General features: G+C 45.0%; 1 protein-coding gene across 2 annotated transcripts in view; it reads right to left on the bottom strand.

Annotated features, from left to right (window-relative positions):
- Positions 1–19,604, bottom strand: part of IntS4 (integrator complex subunit 4) — a 59,017-nt gene that overhangs the window by 12,242 nt on the left and 27,171 nt on the right. For both annotated transcript variants that reach the window (XM_068362681.1, XM_068362682.1), the window contains exon 8: positions 10,382–10,556. In XM_068362681.1, coding sequence (XP_068218782.1) covers positions 10,382–10,556 — 175 coding nt within the window. The remainder of the gene's footprint in view (positions 1–10,381; positions 10,557–19,604) is intronic.

A 19,604-nucleotide genomic window follows, 5' to 3' on the forward strand; every position in this document is an offset into this window, starting at 1 on the left:
TGCGAAGAGATCTATGGTAGGCTGGCCCCATGTGGCCCACAGTCTCTTGCACACATCCTTGTGTAGGGTCCATTCTGTTGGAATGATTTGTCCCTTCCGACTGAGGCAATCTGCCATGACATTCAAGTTGCCTTGGATGAACCTCGTTACTAGTGAAATGTTTAGATCTTTTGACCAGGTGAGGAGGTCCCTTGCGATCTCGTACAACGTCATAGAGTGGGTCCCTCCTTGCTTGGAGATGTACGCCAAAGCCGTGGTGTTGTCCGAGTTCACCTCCACAACTTTGCCTTGAAGGAGAGACTTGAAGCTTTTCAAGGCCAGATGAACTGCCAGTAGCTCCTTGCAGTTGATATGCATTGTCCTTTGACTCGAGTTCCAAGTTCCCGAGCATTCCCGACCGTCTAATGTCGCGCCCCAACCCGTGTCCGATGCGTCCGAGAAGAGAATGTGGTTGGGAGTCTGAACAGCCAGGGGCAGACCCTCTCTGAGGCTGATACTGTCCTTCCACCAAGTCAGGGAAGACTTCATCTTCTCGGAAATGGGGATCGAGACCGCTTCTAGCGTCTTGTCCTTTTTCCAGTGAACAGCTAGGTGATATTGAAGAGGACGGAGGTGTAGTCTTCCTAACGATACGAACTGTTCCAGGGATGATAGCGTCCCTATCAGACTCATCCACTGCCTGACTGAACATCGTTCCTTCTTCAGCATGTTCTGGATGCATAACTGGGCTTGACTTGTTCTGGGGGCCGACGGAAAAGCCCGAAAAGCTAGACTGTGAATCTCCATCCCTAAATACACAATAGTTTGGGATGGGACCACTTGAGACTTTTCCATATTGACCAGGAGACCCAATTCCTTGGTCAGATCTAGAGTCCACTTTAGATCCTTCAGACAGCGATGACTGGAAGAAGCTCTTAGAAGCCAGTCGTCCAAATAGAGGGAGGCTCTGATGTCCGCTAAATGAAGGAATTTGGCTACATTCCTCATCAGCCTCGTAAACACAAGAGGAGCTGTGCTTAGGGCAAAGCACAGGGCTTGAAACTGGTAGACAACCTTTTCGTAAACGAATCTCAGAAAAGGTTGGGAGTCTGGGTGGATGGGGACGTGAAAGTATGCGTCCCTTAGGTCTAAAGAGACCATCCAGTCTTCCCTTCTGACCGCTGCTAGAACGGACTTTGTGGTCTCCATGGAGAACGTCTGCTTTGTGACAAAGACATTCAGCGCACTGACGTCTAGCACCGGCCTCCACCCTCCTGTCTTCTTTGGCACTAAGAAGAGACGGTTGTAGAAGCCCGGGGTTTGATGGTCCAGGACTTTGACTACCGCTCCCTTTTCTAGTAAGAGAGACACCTCCTGTTTCAATGCTCGTCTCTTGTCTTCCTCTCTGTACCTGGGAGAGAGATCGATGGGAGACGTTGCTAGAGGGGGTTTTCGTACAAACGGGATCTTGTAACCCTCTCTGAGCAACTTCACAGATTGTGCATCTGCGCCTCTCTTCTCCCAGGTCTGCCAGAAGTACTTGAGTCTGGCTCCCACTGCTGTCTGAAGAAGCTGGCAGTCAGACTCTGCCTTTAAAGGACTTGGTTCCTTTCTTCTTCCCACGTCTCCCTTCGGCACGAGCACCTCCTCTGCTGGAGGCTCTGCCACGAAAGGGCGGAATAAATCTGGACGCTGGAGTGTCCATCCTTGGTCTTGACAAGGTAGGCAAAGGGGTGGCTTTGCGGGCAGAGGACGCAACCAGGTCATGGGTGTCCTTCTGTATCAAAGAAGCAGCAATCTCCTTAATCCAGTCCTCTGGAAAAAGGCACTTAGAGAGAGGAGCAAACAGAAGTTCTGATCTTTGACACGGTGTCACTCCAGCTGACAGGAAAGAGCAAAGGTTCTCACGCTTCTTGAGGACTCCGGATACGAACGATGCCGCAAGCTCACTAGATCCGTCACGTATGGCCTTGTCCATGCAGGACATGATGAGCAAGGAAGATTCCTTCTCAGTCGGGGAGATCTTCCTGCTCAAAGCTCCCAGACACCAGTCCAAAAAGTTGAAGACCTCGAAGGCTCTAAATACTCCTTTCAACAGATGGTCTAGGTCCGAAGGTGACCAGCATATCTTAGAGCGTCTCATGGCTAGCCTGCGGGGAGAGTCTACAAGACTTGAGAAGTCGCCCTGGGCAGAGGCAGGAACTCCCAAGCCGAGAACTTCTCCCGTGGCATACCAGACGCTCGATCTGGAAGAGAGTTTAGCAGGGGGAAACGTAAAGGCTGTCTTCCCTAGACTCTTTTTGGACTGCATCCAATCTCCTAAAACTCGTAAAGCTCTTAATTGGTACTGCATGGTCTGCAGCAAAGACCACTTAGGGTCTGCAGGAGCAGGTGCGGCGACAGACGGTGTAACTGCCTGAGGCGGTACCGCTTTGCCTCTCTTAGGAGGTGAGCAGTCATCGGAAGACTGCAGCGAGTCCGAACTGACCCAGTGGCTACAACTGGGCCGTTGGACTTGCGCGGAAGGGACCGACTTGCGCTTAAGAGGTCGTGAGACCTTGGTCCATGGTTTCTTACGAGAAACCTCTTCCGCAGACGAGGAATAAATGGGCTCTCTCGTCTTTGTGTGGGTGGGGCGATCTTGGGTAGATACGCCCGAAACCACGGAGGGAACGTCTGTTCGCTGATTAAAGCCTCTCGAACCCAGTGGTCGTACGACATTGCTTCTCCCTTGGACTTGGGAGCTTGCAAGAGGTCCCGGACTAGGAGGACGACAGGCCCGAACAGACGAACCCTCAAGCGCAACACTATCCACAACACTATCACTCACTTTATCACTTCCCACTGCACTCTTACACTTCAGCTCCTTGACGTCCGCCATGAGCTGGTTACGGTCACTAGCCAAGGACTCAACTCTCTCACCCAGAGCTTGGATGGCACGCATCATATCAGCCATCGAAGGTTCCTGAGTGCCAGAAGGGGGATTAGGAGCAACCACTACAGGGGAAGGAATAGGTTGTGGGGCATGAGGAGAGGAAAAATCAACAGAACGAGATGAACTTCTCCTGACTCTATCTCTCTCTAGCCTACGTGTATATTTCTGGAATTCGATAAAATCGAATTCCGAAAGCCCAACGCATTCCTCACATCGATCTTCCAATTGACAGGTTTTATCCCGACAATTGGAACAAACGGTGTGAGGATCGATAGAGGCCTTCGGAAGATGCCTTGAACAGTCCCTAGCATTACACTTCCTGAATTTTGGGACTTGAGAAGGGTCAGCCATTTTGAATTGGTCAAAGGGGAATTCAAAAACTATCCAAAGTCATCAACAAATAATCCGATATCAAAAAAAGAATGCAAGGATTTATTGAAGAGAAAGCCTGCACAGCGAAAGCTCAAAACTAGAAACGTGTACTTCACCAAATAGTTGTGAAAACAAATCCAGTTAGCAACAGCAAATTAGTAGGTCTTGCCGGTAGCACGACAGAGAGAAAATTGAGTTCTTTGTTTACAATGAGTACTGAGTACCTGCACGACAGATGGCGCTGTTGAAGTACACCCCCTACCTGCATAGCGATCGCTGGCGGATTTTTTACGTAGAGTTTTCTGTCGAGCAGCAGAGCTGCAGCTTATATAATCACCGGCTAAGTTAAATATTGAAAATTTAAATATAATCACATTGAAGCATTTATTCTCCTCCAGAAAATTAAAACCAATACAACATAACAGAAATATCACACAGGTGACAGTAAATAATCCTTAAACATTTGCATCTTTCACTTAATATGTAACATATTTAAAAAAAGAAATTAGCAAAAGAATGAAGATAATTTATAACATTTTCAAAGAATGTGCTGGTGACATTTAAACAAAAGATGAATTTGCATAAGAGAGAGAGAGAGAGAGAGAGAGAGAGAGAGAGAGAGAGAGAGAGAGAGAGAGAGAGAGAGAGATCCATTGGTGTTTGTAAGTAATTAATGTATTTTCTAACAAGTGTTAATCAAAGTACATGTGTCATGTAAAGATTTTAACTGTACAGTTCCCGTACACTATTGTACGTTTACACTTCACGTTCAACGAATGCTACCACTACGCCTAACCTGTTTAAGTGGCCCCCGGCCTGGATGACCCATATTAATAGCTTTTAGTAAATATTATGGTATTACAAATATTTTAAATACAAATTCCTTCAGACGTAGCAAAATAGGAAAACCGTTTTGTTTGCGTTTAATCAACAATAGCAAACTGCCGCTAATGACAGTATGATAATTTACAATTATTCTAAACTGTTACGAAAGATAATTGTCCTTTCCAAATCCAAAATACTTTTCCTAACTTCAGTTATAAGTCAACTTGTACCCACCTCAATTATGGGGCCATCAGCAAAAGAAAAACAAAAAGTATTAGGCCGGTTTTTAAAGTAATCGAACAATTGGGTTACCGCTATAACGTTTGATGTGACAGAGATGGTGCAAGATTGGAGAAAGTAAGGAAAATTTGAACCATAATTGATTTTAATATAACAAACTTTATGAAGCAAAAAAGATTTCATATGCTAGAGAGAGAGAGAGAGAGAGAGAGAGAGAGAGAGAGAGAGAGAGATTATAATGATAGTTTTAAAAGTACTAAACAAAAAATACGATAGGTTATAACACATTGGTGCTTATGTAAGATTAACTGTATTGATGTTTTGAATAAGTTAAGAAATGGTGTAAAGAATACTTTGTTATTGTATTCGTACGCTCATATTCTTGAGAGCGGCAGCTACACATCAGCTGATCTGATCACAGCCAAAAGTTGAACAAAAATAAATCAGCAATACTCGATTTATAAAAGTTCCGAAATGTTACTTCTATAACGTTTGATGTGGCTGAGATAGTGCGAGATTGGAGAAAGTAAGGAAAATTGAATCATGAATGCATTTTAATATAACAAGCTTGTGAAACAACAAAGATTTCATTTGTTAGAGAGATAGAACGAGGTATGAAATGAGAGGTAGCGAAAGGTAGCCTAGCGAGAGAGAGAGAGAGAGAGAGAGAGAGAGAGAGAGAGAGAGAGAGAGAGAGAGAGAGAGAGAGAGAGAGAGAGAGAATAATGATAGTTTTAAAAGTACTAAACAAAAAATATGATAGGTTATAGCACTGTTATATTAACTGTATAAATGTTTTGATTAAGTTAAGAAATGGTGTAAACAATACTTTGTTATTGTATTCGTACGCGTATATTCTTGAGAGCGGCAGCTAGACATCAGCTGATCTGATCACAGCCAAAAGTTAAAAAAAAAATAAGTCAGCAATACTTGATTTATAAAACATTTCCAAAATTTAAAACACAAGTACAGCGGTTTCTTGAAGCACAATTAACTATTTAAACAGTAGAAATTTTCTAGAATAAAGTGATGTTTCCTAAAAAAATAGTGGTTTGCTGACGAAATCGGATGTCATATATTAAGCAACGATTGAAATGGATTTATACTCGGCATATTTTTTTTGTTTCATATTTAATTGACGCTTTATAAGGAAACCTATTTTAGTTTCTTCATCTACAGTATATGTAAGTATTGTATAACACCGGAGAGAGAGAGAGAGAGAGAGAGAGAGAGAGAGAGAGAGAGAGAGAGAGAGAGAGAGAGAGAGAGAGAGAGAGAGAGAGAGAGAGAGAATGCTGTGTTTTTGTTTCTTGTACCTGAAGCGAAGATTTGATCACCACAACTAACAATTTCTCTCTCTCTCTCTCTCTAGAGAGAGAGTGATTTTTATAATTACACCTTGTACTATACAAAACCAATCATTGTGAAGCAAATCTTTACTGTTTAGAAGATGACAAAATATTGCCAACTTGTTACCGAAATTTACGCTATTCACTGCCGGTAAAGGAACTCAGCCTACGTGTGAAAACCTTGAACACCCACAGGGAAAACAAGCTTTTAAATATACTGTACTAAACAAAAATGATGCTTGAATATACCATCATTGACACTACCATTAATATTATCGAAAGGTTAGTGAAAGATAAAGATTGCCGAGAACTAACCACAATTGTTTACACGTCGTCAGCTGGACTCGCATAGTTAAAAGCTGATTTCATTGTTGATATGGAATTTTTCCTTAACCCTTTAACCCCCAAAGGACGTACTGGTACGTTTTACAAAACTCATCCCTTTACCCCCATGGACGTACCGGTACGTCCTTGCCAAAAGCTGCTTTATACACTTTTTTTTTTGCATATTTTTGATAACTTTATAAGAAACTTCAGGCATTTTCCAAAAGAATGAGACCACCCTTACCTCTCTATGACGAAAATTAAGGCTGTTAGAGCAATTTAAAAAAATATATTGCAAAATGTGCTTGAAAAAAAAACAACGCCTGGGGGTTAAGGGTTGGAAAGTTCCAAATAGCTTGGGGGTAAAAGGGTTAAAATGGCTATTTATTATGAAATTATAACAATAAAATGTAAGATAAATATCACTTGGCAACATTTATAATCAAGCACTGTATTTGGGGCTACCAATATACTTAAAAAGACAATAGATTTGATATGTTTTGTAATGCTTGACTTTGAACAGCTTTGCAGATACAGAAAATTCGCATAATTCGGGACCATACTGTGTGTATGTATGTATGTATGTATGTATGTATGTGTACTGTACATGTATATGTGTATATATATATATATATATATATATATATATATATATATATATATATATATATATATATATATATATACACCAAGGCACTTCCCCCAATTTTGGGGGGTAGCCGACATCAAACAAATGAAACAAAAAGGGGACCTCTCCTCTCTACGTTCCTCCCAGCCTGACAAGGGACTCAACTGAGTTCGGCTGGTACTGCTAGGGTGCCACAGCCCACCCTTCCCCGTTATCCACCACAGACAAAACTTCATAATGCTGAATCCCCAACTGCTGCTACCTCCGCGGTCATCCAAGGCATCGGAGGAAGCAGCAGGCCTACCTGAACTGCGTCACAATCACTCGCTATTCATTCCTATTTCTAGTACGTTCTCTTGCCTCTCTCACATCTATCCTCCTATCATCCAGAGCTTTCTTCACTCCATCCATCCACACAAACCTTGGCCTTCCTCTTGTACTTCTCCCATCAACTCATGCATTCATCACCTTTAGCAGACAGCCACTTTCCATTCTCTCAACACGGCCAAACCACCTCAACACATTCATATCCACTCTAGGTGCTAACTCATTTCTTACACCTGCTCTCACCCTCACTCCTTCGTTCCTAACCCTATTTACTCGAGATACACCAGCCATACTCCTTAGACACTTCACCTCAAACACATTCAATTTGTCTCTGTCACTTTCATTCCCCACAACTCCGATCCATACATCACAGTCGGTACAATCACTTTCTCATACAGAACTCGCTTTACATTCATGCCCAACCCCCTATTTTTTACAACTACCTTAACTGCCCCCAACACTTTGCATCCTTCATTCACTCTCTGACGTACATCTGCTTCCACTCCACCATTTGCTGCAACAACAGACCCCAAGTACTTAAACTGATCCACCTCCTCAAGTAACTCCATTCAACATGACATTCAACCTCGCACCACCTTCCCTTCCCGTACATCTCATAACCTTACTCTTTCCCACATTAACTCTCAACTTCCTTCTCTCACACACCCTTCCAAATTCTGTCACTAATCGGCCAAGCTTCTCTTCTGTGTCTGCAAGCAGTACAGTATCATCCGCAAACAACAACTGATTTAGCTCCCATTCATGGTCATTCTCGTCTACCAGTTTCAATCCTCGTCCAAGCACTCGAGCATTCACCTCTCTCACCACTCCATCAACATAAAAGCTAAACAACCACGGCGACATCACACATCCCTGTCTCAGCCCCACTCTCACCGGAAACCAATTGCTCACTTCATTTCCTATCCTAACACATGCTTTACTACCTTTGTAGAAACTTTCACTGCTTGCAACAACCTTCCACCAATTCCATATAACCTCATCACAATCCACATTGCTTCTCAACTCTTATCATATGCTTTCTCAAGATCCAAAAACGCAATATATACCTCCTTACCTTTTGCTAAATATTTCTCACATATCTGCCTAACTGTAAAAATCTGATTCATACAACACCTACCTCTTCTAAAACCACCCTGTATTTCTAAGATTGCATTCTTTGTTTTATCCTTAATCCTATTAATCAGTACTCTACCATACACTTTTCCAACTACACTCAACAAACTAATACCCCCTTGAGTTACAACACTCATGCACATCTCCCTTACCCTTATATAGTGTTACAATACACATACAAACCCAATCTACTGGTACCATTGACAACACAAAACACACATTAAACAATCTCACCAACCATTTAAGTACAGTCACAGCCCCTTCCTTCAACATCTCAGTTCTCACACCATCCATACCAGATGCTTTTCCTACTCTCGTTTCATCTAGTGCTCTCCTCACTCCCTTTCTCGTAATCTCTCTCTCATTCTCATCTCCCATCACCGGCACCTCAACACCTGCAACAGCAATTATATCTGCCTCCCTATTATCCTCAACATTCAGTAAACTTTCAAAATATTCCGCCCACCTTTTCCTTGCCTCCTCTCCTTTTAACAACCTTCCATTTCCATCTTTCACTGTCTCTTCAATTCTTGAACCAGCTTTCCTTACTCTCTTCACTTCTTTCCAAAACTACTACTTATTCTCTTCATATGAATGACCCAATCCCTGACCCCACCTCAGGTCAGCTGCCCTCTTTGCCTCACTTACCTTGCACTTTACTTCCACATTTTTCTCTCTATATCTTTCATACTTCTCTACACTATTACTCTGCAGCCATTCTTCAAAAGCCCTCTTTTTCTCTTCCACTTTTACCTTCACTCCTTCATTCCACCACTCACTGCCCTTCCTCATGCTGCCTCCAACAAACTTCTTGCCACACACATCACTTGCAATCCCAACAAAATTTTCTTTTACTAACTTCCACTCCTCCTCTAAATTACCAGTTTTTCTTACTTTCACTTCGTCATATGCCATTTTCAACCTTTCTTGATATTTACTTTTTACCCCCGGTTTTATTAGCTCTTCAACAATCACTAGATCCCTTTAACATCCACCTACTCTATTCCCCCACTCTTTTGCTACATTTAGTTTTCCTTCCACCAAAAAAGGATCAGACATACCGTTAGCCACATCCCAAAACATGTGCACGTCTTTCAATCTTTCAAACATTCTTTTAGTTATCAACACATAATCCATTAATGCCCTTTCTACCATTCTTCCATTTGCCACTCTTACCCATGTATACTTGTTTTTATCTTTCTTTTTGAAAAAGCTAGAACTTATCACCATCTCTTGCTCAACACACACATCTACCAGTCTCTCGCCACTCTCATTTTCACCTGGTACGCCATACTTTCCAATGACGCCTTCTAACTCTCCAGCGCCCACTCTAGCATTTAAGTCACCCCTGACAACTACATAACTCCTACCCAGTCCTTCTACACACCTAGTTAATTCACTCCAGAACTCATTCCGCTCTTCTTCCCTTTTCTCACAACCTGGCCCATACGCACTGACAAAAACCCAACATTCCCTACCCAACCTAACCCTTAACCACATTAACCTAGATGATATCTCCTTCTATTCCACTACTTTACCTGTCATCCATTCACTCAGCAATAAAGCCACACCTTCTCTTGCTCTTACCCTTTCAATCCCAGACACTCTACCAGACATTTCACCAAACATCACTTCACCTTTCCCTTTTATCTTTGTCTCACACGAAGTCAATATATCCATCCTTCTATTCCTAAACATACTTCCAATCTCACATCTTTTACTCTCTATCGCACTATATCCATGCACATTCAAACACCCCAAAACTAGAGTGCGGGGAGCACTCTCTCTCCCCTCAGCTCCACCTTTTTGATGTCTCACAGGGTTATAATACAGGAAAAGGGGTTCCCAGCCCCCTCGTCCCTTTTCTTTTAGTTGCCTCTTACACACATACAAAGCCAGAAACATTCTCTTTATGATATAGGGGAGATGAAGCTAAAGATTAAAACAACCAAACGAGGCAGCAGGAGGTACACCTGTATTAGCTTGTGCCCAACTGTCAGGTGGGAGGGCTTTACCCTCCAACAGCCAGCAATTGTAACCACCTCATTAAGTTTAAACGACCGCTCTACCTTTGTCAAAATCACACTCATATTAAAGGACAGTGGTTTGTATTTGTTTAACAAATGAGCACTGAATAATGTGTGATAAATAAAGAATATTTCAAATATATTAGGTTTACCACTACTAAAGGGTTTTTTCTCAACAAATGTAAGAAACTAACATATAGGTATACAGTACTGTACTAAAAAAATTTTGCAATTCACTCACCAAGGAACTCATCCTCCAATCCATGCACAAAGGCACCACAAGCTCCAGTGTTGATGACTGACACAGAATCTGCCTCTACTTCCTCTTTAGGTGCATCATCTGCCCATCGTTTGCCCGATGACCATTCTCCTGACGCTACCATCGCCCGAGCACGTTCATGGGCAGAGCGTTTCCTCTGCAATTGAATGACATGTTAACTGTTCTAGTTAATAATTAATACAACTACAGTAGTAATTGCATCACTATTATTTATTTAAACACATCAAAAGGACCGTTAGGACAGACAATTTGACCAACACTTTTCTGGAAAACAGCTGGTTAAGCCTTTTTAAAAATATGATATTTTGATTATAAAATAAATTTTTGAATATACTTACCCGGTGAATATATAATAGCTGACGTCTCCGACGGCTCGACAGATTCCAAAAACTCGCGAGCGATCGCCGTGAAGGTTGCGGGTGTGCCCACCAGCGCCGACTATCGGCCAGATACCGCATATACTTGTAAACATCTCCAGTTCTTCTCAGTCCCCTAGGTCTCTATCGGGGAGGAAGGGAGGGCCTTTAATTTATATATTCACCGGGTAAGTATATTCAAAAATTTATTTTATAATCAAAATATCATTTTTAAATATTAAACTTAGCCGGTGAATATATAATAGCTGATTCACACCCATGGTGGTGGGTAGAGACCAGTATTAATACAATAAAGGTGTATATGCTCAAGAGTTTTTGACAATTATTCAAAAAACAGACTTAAGTATAGGTACCTGGTAAGGAAGCAGACTCTGATTATTACTCTGCCTCATTAGTCCGCTTTCCTCACGAAGCCCAGCCATCCTCTCAGGATGCTGAAAGACTCCCAGGAGCTGTTATATCCAGGGCGAACACCCCTATAACAGGACCTCATCAATACCCTTAATCTGGGCGCTCTCAAGAAACAACATTTGACCACCCGTCAAATCAAAAGGGATGCGAAAGACTTCCTAGTCTTCCGTACAACCCAAGACAAGATTAAAAACATTTCAAGAGAAGATTAAAAGGATATTGGGATTAAGGGAATGTAGTGGTAGAACCCTCACCCACTACTGCACTCGCTGCAACGAATGGACCCAGGGTGTAGCAGTCCTCATAAAGAGTCTTGACGTCTTTTAAGTAAAATGAAGCGAACACCGACTTGCTCCTCCAAAAGGTCGCGTCCATAATACTTCGAAGAGACCTGTTTTGCTTAAAGGCACCGAAGTCGCTATCGCTCTCACTTCGTGCGTCTTGACCTTAAGCAAACAACGATCTTTCTCATTTAAATGAGAATGTGCCTCCCGGATTAAAAGTCTAATAAAGTACGATAACGCATTTTTAGACATGGGCAATGAGGGCTTCTTAACGGAGCACCATAAGGCCTCAGAACCACCTCGTAATGGTTTAGTTCGAGCTAAGTAAAACTTAAGAGCTCTAACGGGGCACAGCACTCTTTCAACTTCGTTACCTACGATTTCTGACAGACTAGGTATTTCAAAAGATTTAGGCCAAGGACGAGAAGGCAGTTCGTTCTTGGCCAAAAAACCAAGTTGAAGCGAACATGTAGCTTTATTTGTAGAGAAGCCGAAGTTCTTACTAAAAGCATGGATCTCACTGACCCTTTTAGCCGAAGCCAAGCACACCAAAAAAAAGCGTCTTGAGGGTGAGATCCTTCAGGGAGGCTGAATGCAATGGCTCAAACCTGTCTGACATTAGGAACCTTAGGACCACGTTTAAGTTCCAAGCGGGAGTTGACACACGACGCTCCTTAGAGGTCTCGAAGGACTTAAGGAGATCTTGGAGATCCTTGTTATTTGACAGATCCAAGCCTCTATGTCTGAAAACAGACGCCAACATGCTTCTGTAGCCTTTAATAGTGGGAGCAGAGAGGGAGCGAACATCTCTCAGATGCAGGAGAAAGTCCGCAATTTGGGCTACAGAGGTACTGGAAGAGGAAATAGAGGAGGACTTGCACCAGTCTCTAAATACCTCCCATTTCGACTGATAGATCCTGATGGTAGAGGATCTTCTAGCCCTCGCGATCGCTCTAGCTGCCTCCTTCGAAAACCCTCGAGCTCAAGAGAGTCTTTCGATAGACTGAAGGCAGTTAGACGAAGCGTGGGGAGGCTTTGATAAAATCTCTTTACGTGAGGCTGTCGCAAGAGATCCATCCGTAACGGCAGACTTCTTGGAACATCTACCAGCCATAGAAGTACCTCTGTGAACCACTCTCTCGCGGGCCAGAGTGGAGCAACCAATGTCAACCTGGTCCCTTCGTGAGAGGTGAACTTCTGCAGCACCTTGTTTAGGATCTTGAAAGGTGGAAAGGCATAAACGTCCAGGTGAGACCAGTCCAGCAGGAAAGCGTCTATGTGGGCTGCCTCTGGATCTGGAACTGGAAAGCAGTAAGTCGAGAGCCTCTTTGTCAGAGAAGTCGCAAAAAGATCTATGGTGGGTTGACCCCATGTCATCCATAGCTTCTCGCACACAGTCTTATGCAACGTCCACTCCATGGAGATGACTTGTCCTCTTCTGCTGAGGCAGTCCGCCAAGACAATAATTTTTCCTTGCACAAATCTCGCCAAAGGAGAGATGTTACTTGCCTTAGATGGAGTTCCTTCTGATCCGTGGATCAAAGACCTGAGCATTCCAGACTGTCCAGTGGAGCTCCCTAACCCAAAACCGAAGCATCTGAATACAACACATGGTTTGGGTTCTTGATCGCAAGAGAAAGACCTTCTCGAAGTCTGATGTTGCTGTCCCACCAAGTCAGACATGTCTAGACTGGGTTGGAGATTGGGAAAAAGATACTCTCTAAGCCCTTCTCCTTGTTCCCATGGTTTAGGTGAAATTGGAGAGGGCATAGGTTGAGTCTCCTCAGAGAGATAAACTACTCCAGCGATGAAAGAGTTCCCACGAGACTAGTTCAAACTCTTACAGAGCAACTGTTTTCCTCTTGTAAGTGAAGGACTTTTAACAGAGCTTGTTCCATTCTTGTGGGAGACGAAAAGGCCCGAAAAATCAGACACTGTATCTCCATTCCCAAATAAAGAATAGTCTGGGATGGGGTACTGTAAGTTACGACTTCTCTACGTTCACTATGAGACCTAGCTCCTTGGTTAGGTCTAATATCCATTAGAGGCTCTCCAGACAGTGATATAATGACGACGCCCTGATTAGCCAGTCGTCAAAATAAAGGGAGGCTCTGAATCCTCAAAAAATGTAGAAAGCTTGCTACATTTTGCAAGGGCCTTGTAAAAACAAGAGGAGCAGGAATGAGGCCGAAGTACAGTGCTCGACATTGGTACATTACTTTCCCGTCCACAAACCTCAGATGTTGTTGAAAGTTTGGATGAATCGGGATGTGGAAGTATGCATCCTGAAGGTCGAGAGAGACCATCCAGTCGCCTTCCCTTACTGCTGCCAAGACAGATTTGGTAGTCTTCATCGTGAAGTTTGTCTTGACAATGAACACATTGAGCGCACTTACACCTTAAGTACTCCTGCAGTGAACGTGGCTGCCAGATCATTGGAACCATCCCTGATAGCCTCGTTCCTGCAGTGAACGAGGCTGTCAGATCATAGGAGCCATCCCTGATAGCCCTGTTCATGCATGACATAATTGTACAGCAAAACATTGACAGCTGGAGAGACCTTCTGACTTAAGGCTCCCAGGGACCAACCAACAAGTAAAAACTTCAAACGCTCGAAAAAAACTCCTAACAGGAGATGGTCTAGCTCTGAAGCCGACCATAAAATCTTGGAGCGTCTCATGGCCAGGCGACGGGGAGAGTCTATGAGGCTTGAGAAGTCTCCCTGGGCAGAGGCAGGAACTCCCAAGCCGAGAACTTCTCCCGTGTCATACCAGACGCTCGCTCTAGAAGCCAGTTTAAAAGGAGGGAAAGCAAAGGCTGTCTCCCCCAAACTCCTCCTGGTGATCAACCAGTCGCCTAGTGACGAAGGCGAACGAGGAGCAGCAATGCCAACAAGCAAAGGAGTAGCAGTAGAGGAAGCGACGTCAGGTCGCTGCTGAAAGGACTGAAAACCTTGTGACTGTCCAACAACAACAACAGGAGTTGATGGACGCTCGATGTCACGTCGGAACTGCATTGACTGCCTAGACTGAGCAGTCAAAACAACCTTCGACTGCGGTGATTGACGCTCAACGTCAAGTCGAGGCAACTGAGCTGGTTGGCAAACGTCCTGAACGTCAACACGAGACTGCGGCAGCGGCTGAACGTCAACACGAGACTGCGGCAGCGGCTGAAAGTCAACACGAGACTGCAGCGAGGGAGGATCCATGTCACGTGACTGACGTGAAAAACTCCTGACATCACGTTTCAAAGTACAAGAAACGTCAGCACTAACGTCAAACGGACGAGTAAATGCTCGTTTGGGCGGCTGACGGCCAGAGTCTCGTTTAGCGTAACAGCAACTCGAAAGCGAAGGTTCATCGTGAACCTGCTCAACGTCATACTTCTCCATAAGGGAGGCAAGCTTAGTCTGCATGTCCTGCAGGACAACCCATTTAGGATCAACGGGAGTCGGAACGGGCCGAGACGACGGTAACGTCTGTGTTGGCAAAACATTGCCTTTACCGCGACCCTCGGAACCCGTGTTACGCTTGCGTTTAATAGGCGAACAGTCTTCCGACGACTGCAAAGGGTCAGAGCTGTCCCCATGGCTACAGCCAGGACGCTGGACCTGTCCTGAAGGGACTGACTTTCGCTTAAAGGGTCTAGAAACCTTGCGCCAAGGTTTCTTTTGCGAAAAGTCTTCGGATGACGAGGAGAACACAGTCTCACCCGTCTTATGGTAAGGGCGATCTTGACGAGAAACGTCCGATACCAAAGAGGGAACGTCTGTACGTTGGTTAAAGCCTCTCGTCCCCTTAAGTCCTACGACATTACTCCTCCCTGGTGCATGGGAGCCTGAAAGAGGTCTCGGACTAGGGGAGCGACAAGCACGAACAAACGAACCCTCCGCAACACAGCACATGTTTTCTTGCACTCACTTCACTGATATCGTATTTTTCAATAATTTCACATTAGGCATGAATAAAACTGATATCTACCTGAAGCACGCAATTCTCCCTTACATCAAAAGGTTATAATTGCGAAATGAGTCGTATAAAGTAAGCACATTAGTACAAAATGAAACACACATGCAAAAATCAAAAAACATATACATATATATCGAATAAAACGGAAATATATAAAGTTAAAAAGGATCAGTGACTGGGGAGGAGACTAAACTCTAGTTCACTAAAGACTACGTTTTCAATCTCTTACCGTACAGTGCCTTGGGACGAGAATAAAAACTAAAAACGTTTTATCCTTTCTCCCCGTACAGAGACTTGGGACGAGAGTAAAAAACTGAATCGAGAACAACGTTACTGTACTCGCTCCCAAACTCCTTACTTGGGACGAGAATAAAGATCGGATCGTTCTCTCTTTCTCTCCGTCTCTCTCTCTCTCTCTCTTGTCACACACAAGAGAATTGCCCACTCACCCTTCGTCAATAAACAGGTTATTTGACCAAAGGAAAAAACTGAAAGGACTAAGAAATTGAAAATTAACAAGTTCCTTTAAAATCACAAATTTTAAGTAATTTGTATTTTTCCTAACAATACTTACCGAAGAAACACTTTATAGGAGATTACTGGTAACTCCTCTCCGACGACCAGATTTTTACGTAGTTTCCCCCTACTTCCATGTTCTATACTGTCCTGAATAACGGGAAATAACATGACCTGGGGGCATTGCCCAGGCAGGTCGCCCGTCTTTGAGAAGCTCTCCCCAGTAAGTTTTATGTAATGAACAAAACCACGAGGTCAGTGGGGCACTGCGGGGACGGTTGGGGGGGCCCTAAACCTAAAGTGTTTCTTCGGTAAGTATTGTTAGGAAAAATACAAATTACTTAAAATTTGTGATTTGTTCCGACACAGAGACTTACCTTGAAACACTTTATAGGAGACTTACACCTTAGGAGGGGGGAGTGCCCTTTAGCCCTGACCCCGATGGACAGTAGGGAAAACTACGTAAAAGACTCATTAAGTGTGATGTAACACTTACCCTTCTGCAATATCTTCGTTGTGCTTGATATGGCGAATTTTCGTCTTGTGTAATGAGCGATATTTCTTGATGACGACTGACGGTACGAGAAAGATAGAAAAGGGGGGAAAAACAGAACTCGGCTCCTTGTGTCTAGATACTTTATGTTTCGCGATTGAGCCTGGGGCTTGAGCCATCAAACCGAATGCAGGGCTGAGATGACCGGCCCGATAGAAAACCCGTCTAGAGACTTTCTCGTACAGTCCTTGAGATAATGTGCGGTGAAGGTCGACTGGTTGGACCAAGTTCCCGCTCGAAGAACCTGCGCTACTGACATGTTCTTTTCGAACGTTAGAGAGGTGCTAATGCCCCGAACATCGTGAGCTCTGGGTTTCCCCGGTGTAGGAAGACCTTGTTTTAAGTAGGCTTGCGTGATCACTTTCCTGAGCCAGAACGAAACCGTATTTTTGGATATGTTTTTCTTTATTTTTCCCCATGAGACGAAGAGATTCTTGATAGACGGGCGGAGGTTTGCCGTTCTCTTAAGGTATTTCCTAATAGTCCTGACCGGGCATAATTTTAGGTCCTCCGGGTTTCCTTTATTCGGGATTGCCGGAATCGAAAAACTCTCAAACCTCGGATCCCACACCGAGGGGTTCTGAGTCTTGGCGACGAAGGATGTGACAAACTTAAAGGTTACTTCCTTCCATCCCCTAGTGTGTTCCACCTCGAATGACAGTCCGTGTAGCTCGCCCACCCTCTTAGCCGAGGCTAATGCTAGCAAGAAGACCGCCTTGAGCGTGAGATTCTTGTCATCAATGTCCTTTAAGGGCTCGAATGGTGGTTTCCGTAACATATCTAGGACTCGCGCCAAGTCCCAACTCGGGATTCTAGGGGCGGAAGGGGGACATGATTGTTCGAACGCTCTGATAAGCATGGAGATATGCCTGGAGGAGCCGAGATCTATGCCCTTGAGAAGAAAGACTTGACCCAGGGCCGCCCGAACTCCCTTGATCGCTGGAACTGACATGTCTAACTTGTCCCTGAGATAAACCATGAAGTCGGCTATCACGGGCACTGACGCTTCCAAGGGCTCTAACTTCTTGTCCCTGCACCACTTCACGAATACCGCCCACTTAGACTGGTAGACGGCTGTGGATGATTTCCTCAGGTATAGCGACATCCTCCTGGCTGTCTTGCCGGAGTACCCTTGCTTCTTCAGGAGCCGCTGGATAATCTCCAGGCGTGAAGACGAAGGGCTTGCGGGTTTCTGTGAAACCGCTGAAAGTGAGGTTGTTTTAATAGGTCTGACCTGCCGGGTAGAGGCCAAGGAGGTAGGACGGTGAGGTTCCTTAGGTCCGCGAACCATTCTCTCTCCGGCCACCAAGGCGCTACCAAAGTCATCCTTAGGTTGGTTGCTGCTCTTACTCTGTTGAGGACCTGCCTTATCAGGGAGAAGGGGGGAAAGGCGTACACGTCCAGTCCGTCCCACTTGTGCTGAAAGGCGTCTTCCATTGCCGCCTTCGGATCTGGGACGGGAGAACAAAATACGGGGAGTTGCGCGTTCAACCTTGTTGCAAACAGATCCATTACCGGAGATCCCCACATCTGTATAATGTAGCTTGCCACTTGTGGGTGTAGGGACCATTCTGTTGCTACCACTTGCCCCACTCTGCTGAGGCCGTCTGCTAGGACGTTGTTCTTCCCTGGAATGAACCTTGCCGTCAGGATGACGTCCTTCTGTTCCGCCCATTTTAGGATTTGAAGGGCTAGTTCGCACAACTCTTTTGATCTCAGTCCCCCCTCCTTTTTCACGTAAGCCACCACCGTTGCATTGTCTGACATTAGGGCCACCGAATGCCCTCTCATGTCCTCCTCGAAGTGGTTGCAGGCTTCTTGGACCGCTCTCATTTCCAGGATATTTATGTGTAGGGATTTCTCCCCCTCTGACCACGCCCCCTTTGCTGTCTTTTCCCGGAGATGGGCTCCCCACCCGTCCTTCGATGCGTCCGTGAAGAGAAGAACCTCCGGAGGTTGGGAGGACAGTGGCATCCCCCTTAGGGTGTTCGACCGATCCTGCCACCATTCCAAGGCCTTCCTGGACTCCTGAAGGAGAGGGACCACAATGTCCGGGGAACTTTTCTGGTTCCAATGTTCTTTCAGGTTCCATTGAACCACCCTTAAGTTCTGTCTCCCGTGAGGTACCAGCTTCTCTAGGGACACCAGGTGCCCTACCAACCTTTGCCAATCCTGCGCTCTTCTGGGGCGACCCAGAAGGAAGGGCCGGAGCACTCGATCCAGGTTGTCCAGCCTTTCCGTGGTTGGGAATGCCTTGACCTGTAACGAATCCAGGACCATTCCAAGGTACGTCCTCCTGTTGGATGGGGTTAGCTGTGATTTCTCCAAGTTGACCACGATGCCCAGGGTCTTGCACAATTGAAGAAGATCTTCGCCCTGTTGTTTCAAGTCTTCCTTTGAGGATGAAAGGAGTAACCAGTCGTCCAGGTACCTGATGAGTCGAATGCCCCGTTCGTGGGCCCATATGGAGACCGTCGTAAAGACCCTCGTGAATACCTGGGGGGCTGTTGAAAGACCGAAGCATAGGGCCTTGAATTGTAACACCTGGGTACCCCACTTGACCCGGAGAAACTTCCTGCTCGACGGATGAATGGGCACTTGGAAGTAGGCGTCCTTGAGGTCTATAGAAATCATAAAGTCGCCCTCTCTCAAGGACGCCATGACCGTTCTTGGAGTGTCCATTTTGAAGGTCACCTTCCTGAGAAACCTGTTGAGGGCTGACAGGTCTATTACAGGTCTCCACCCTCCTGTCGCTTTTTCCACTAGGAACAGGCGGCTGTAGAACCCCGGACCCGGGAATGTCACTGTTTCTAAAGCTCCCTTCTGCAACAACGTCTTGACTTCTTCGTCCAACGCTGCCCTCTTCGCCAGGTCCTTGGGCACCAACCAGTCTGCCTGCGTTGCTGGAACTAGGGGGGGTGTCTCTTCCATGAAGGGGATCCTGTAGCCCTCCTTTAGTACTGTAACTGTCCACGGATCGTGGAGCTTCCATGCTTGCCAAGTGAGTCTGAGGCATCCCCCTACCTGAGGCTTGGGCAGGGGAGGGGGGCCTCCCATCTTATCTCCTACGGGAAG

The sequence above is a fragment of the Palaemon carinicauda genome, chromosome 39 (genome assembly GCF_036898095.1).
Source record: "Palaemon carinicauda isolate YSFRI2023 chromosome 39, ASM3689809v2, whole genome shotgun sequence".
NCBI classification, from domain to species: Eukaryota; Metazoa; Arthropoda; class Malacostraca; order Decapoda; family Palaemonidae; genus Palaemon; species Palaemon carinicauda.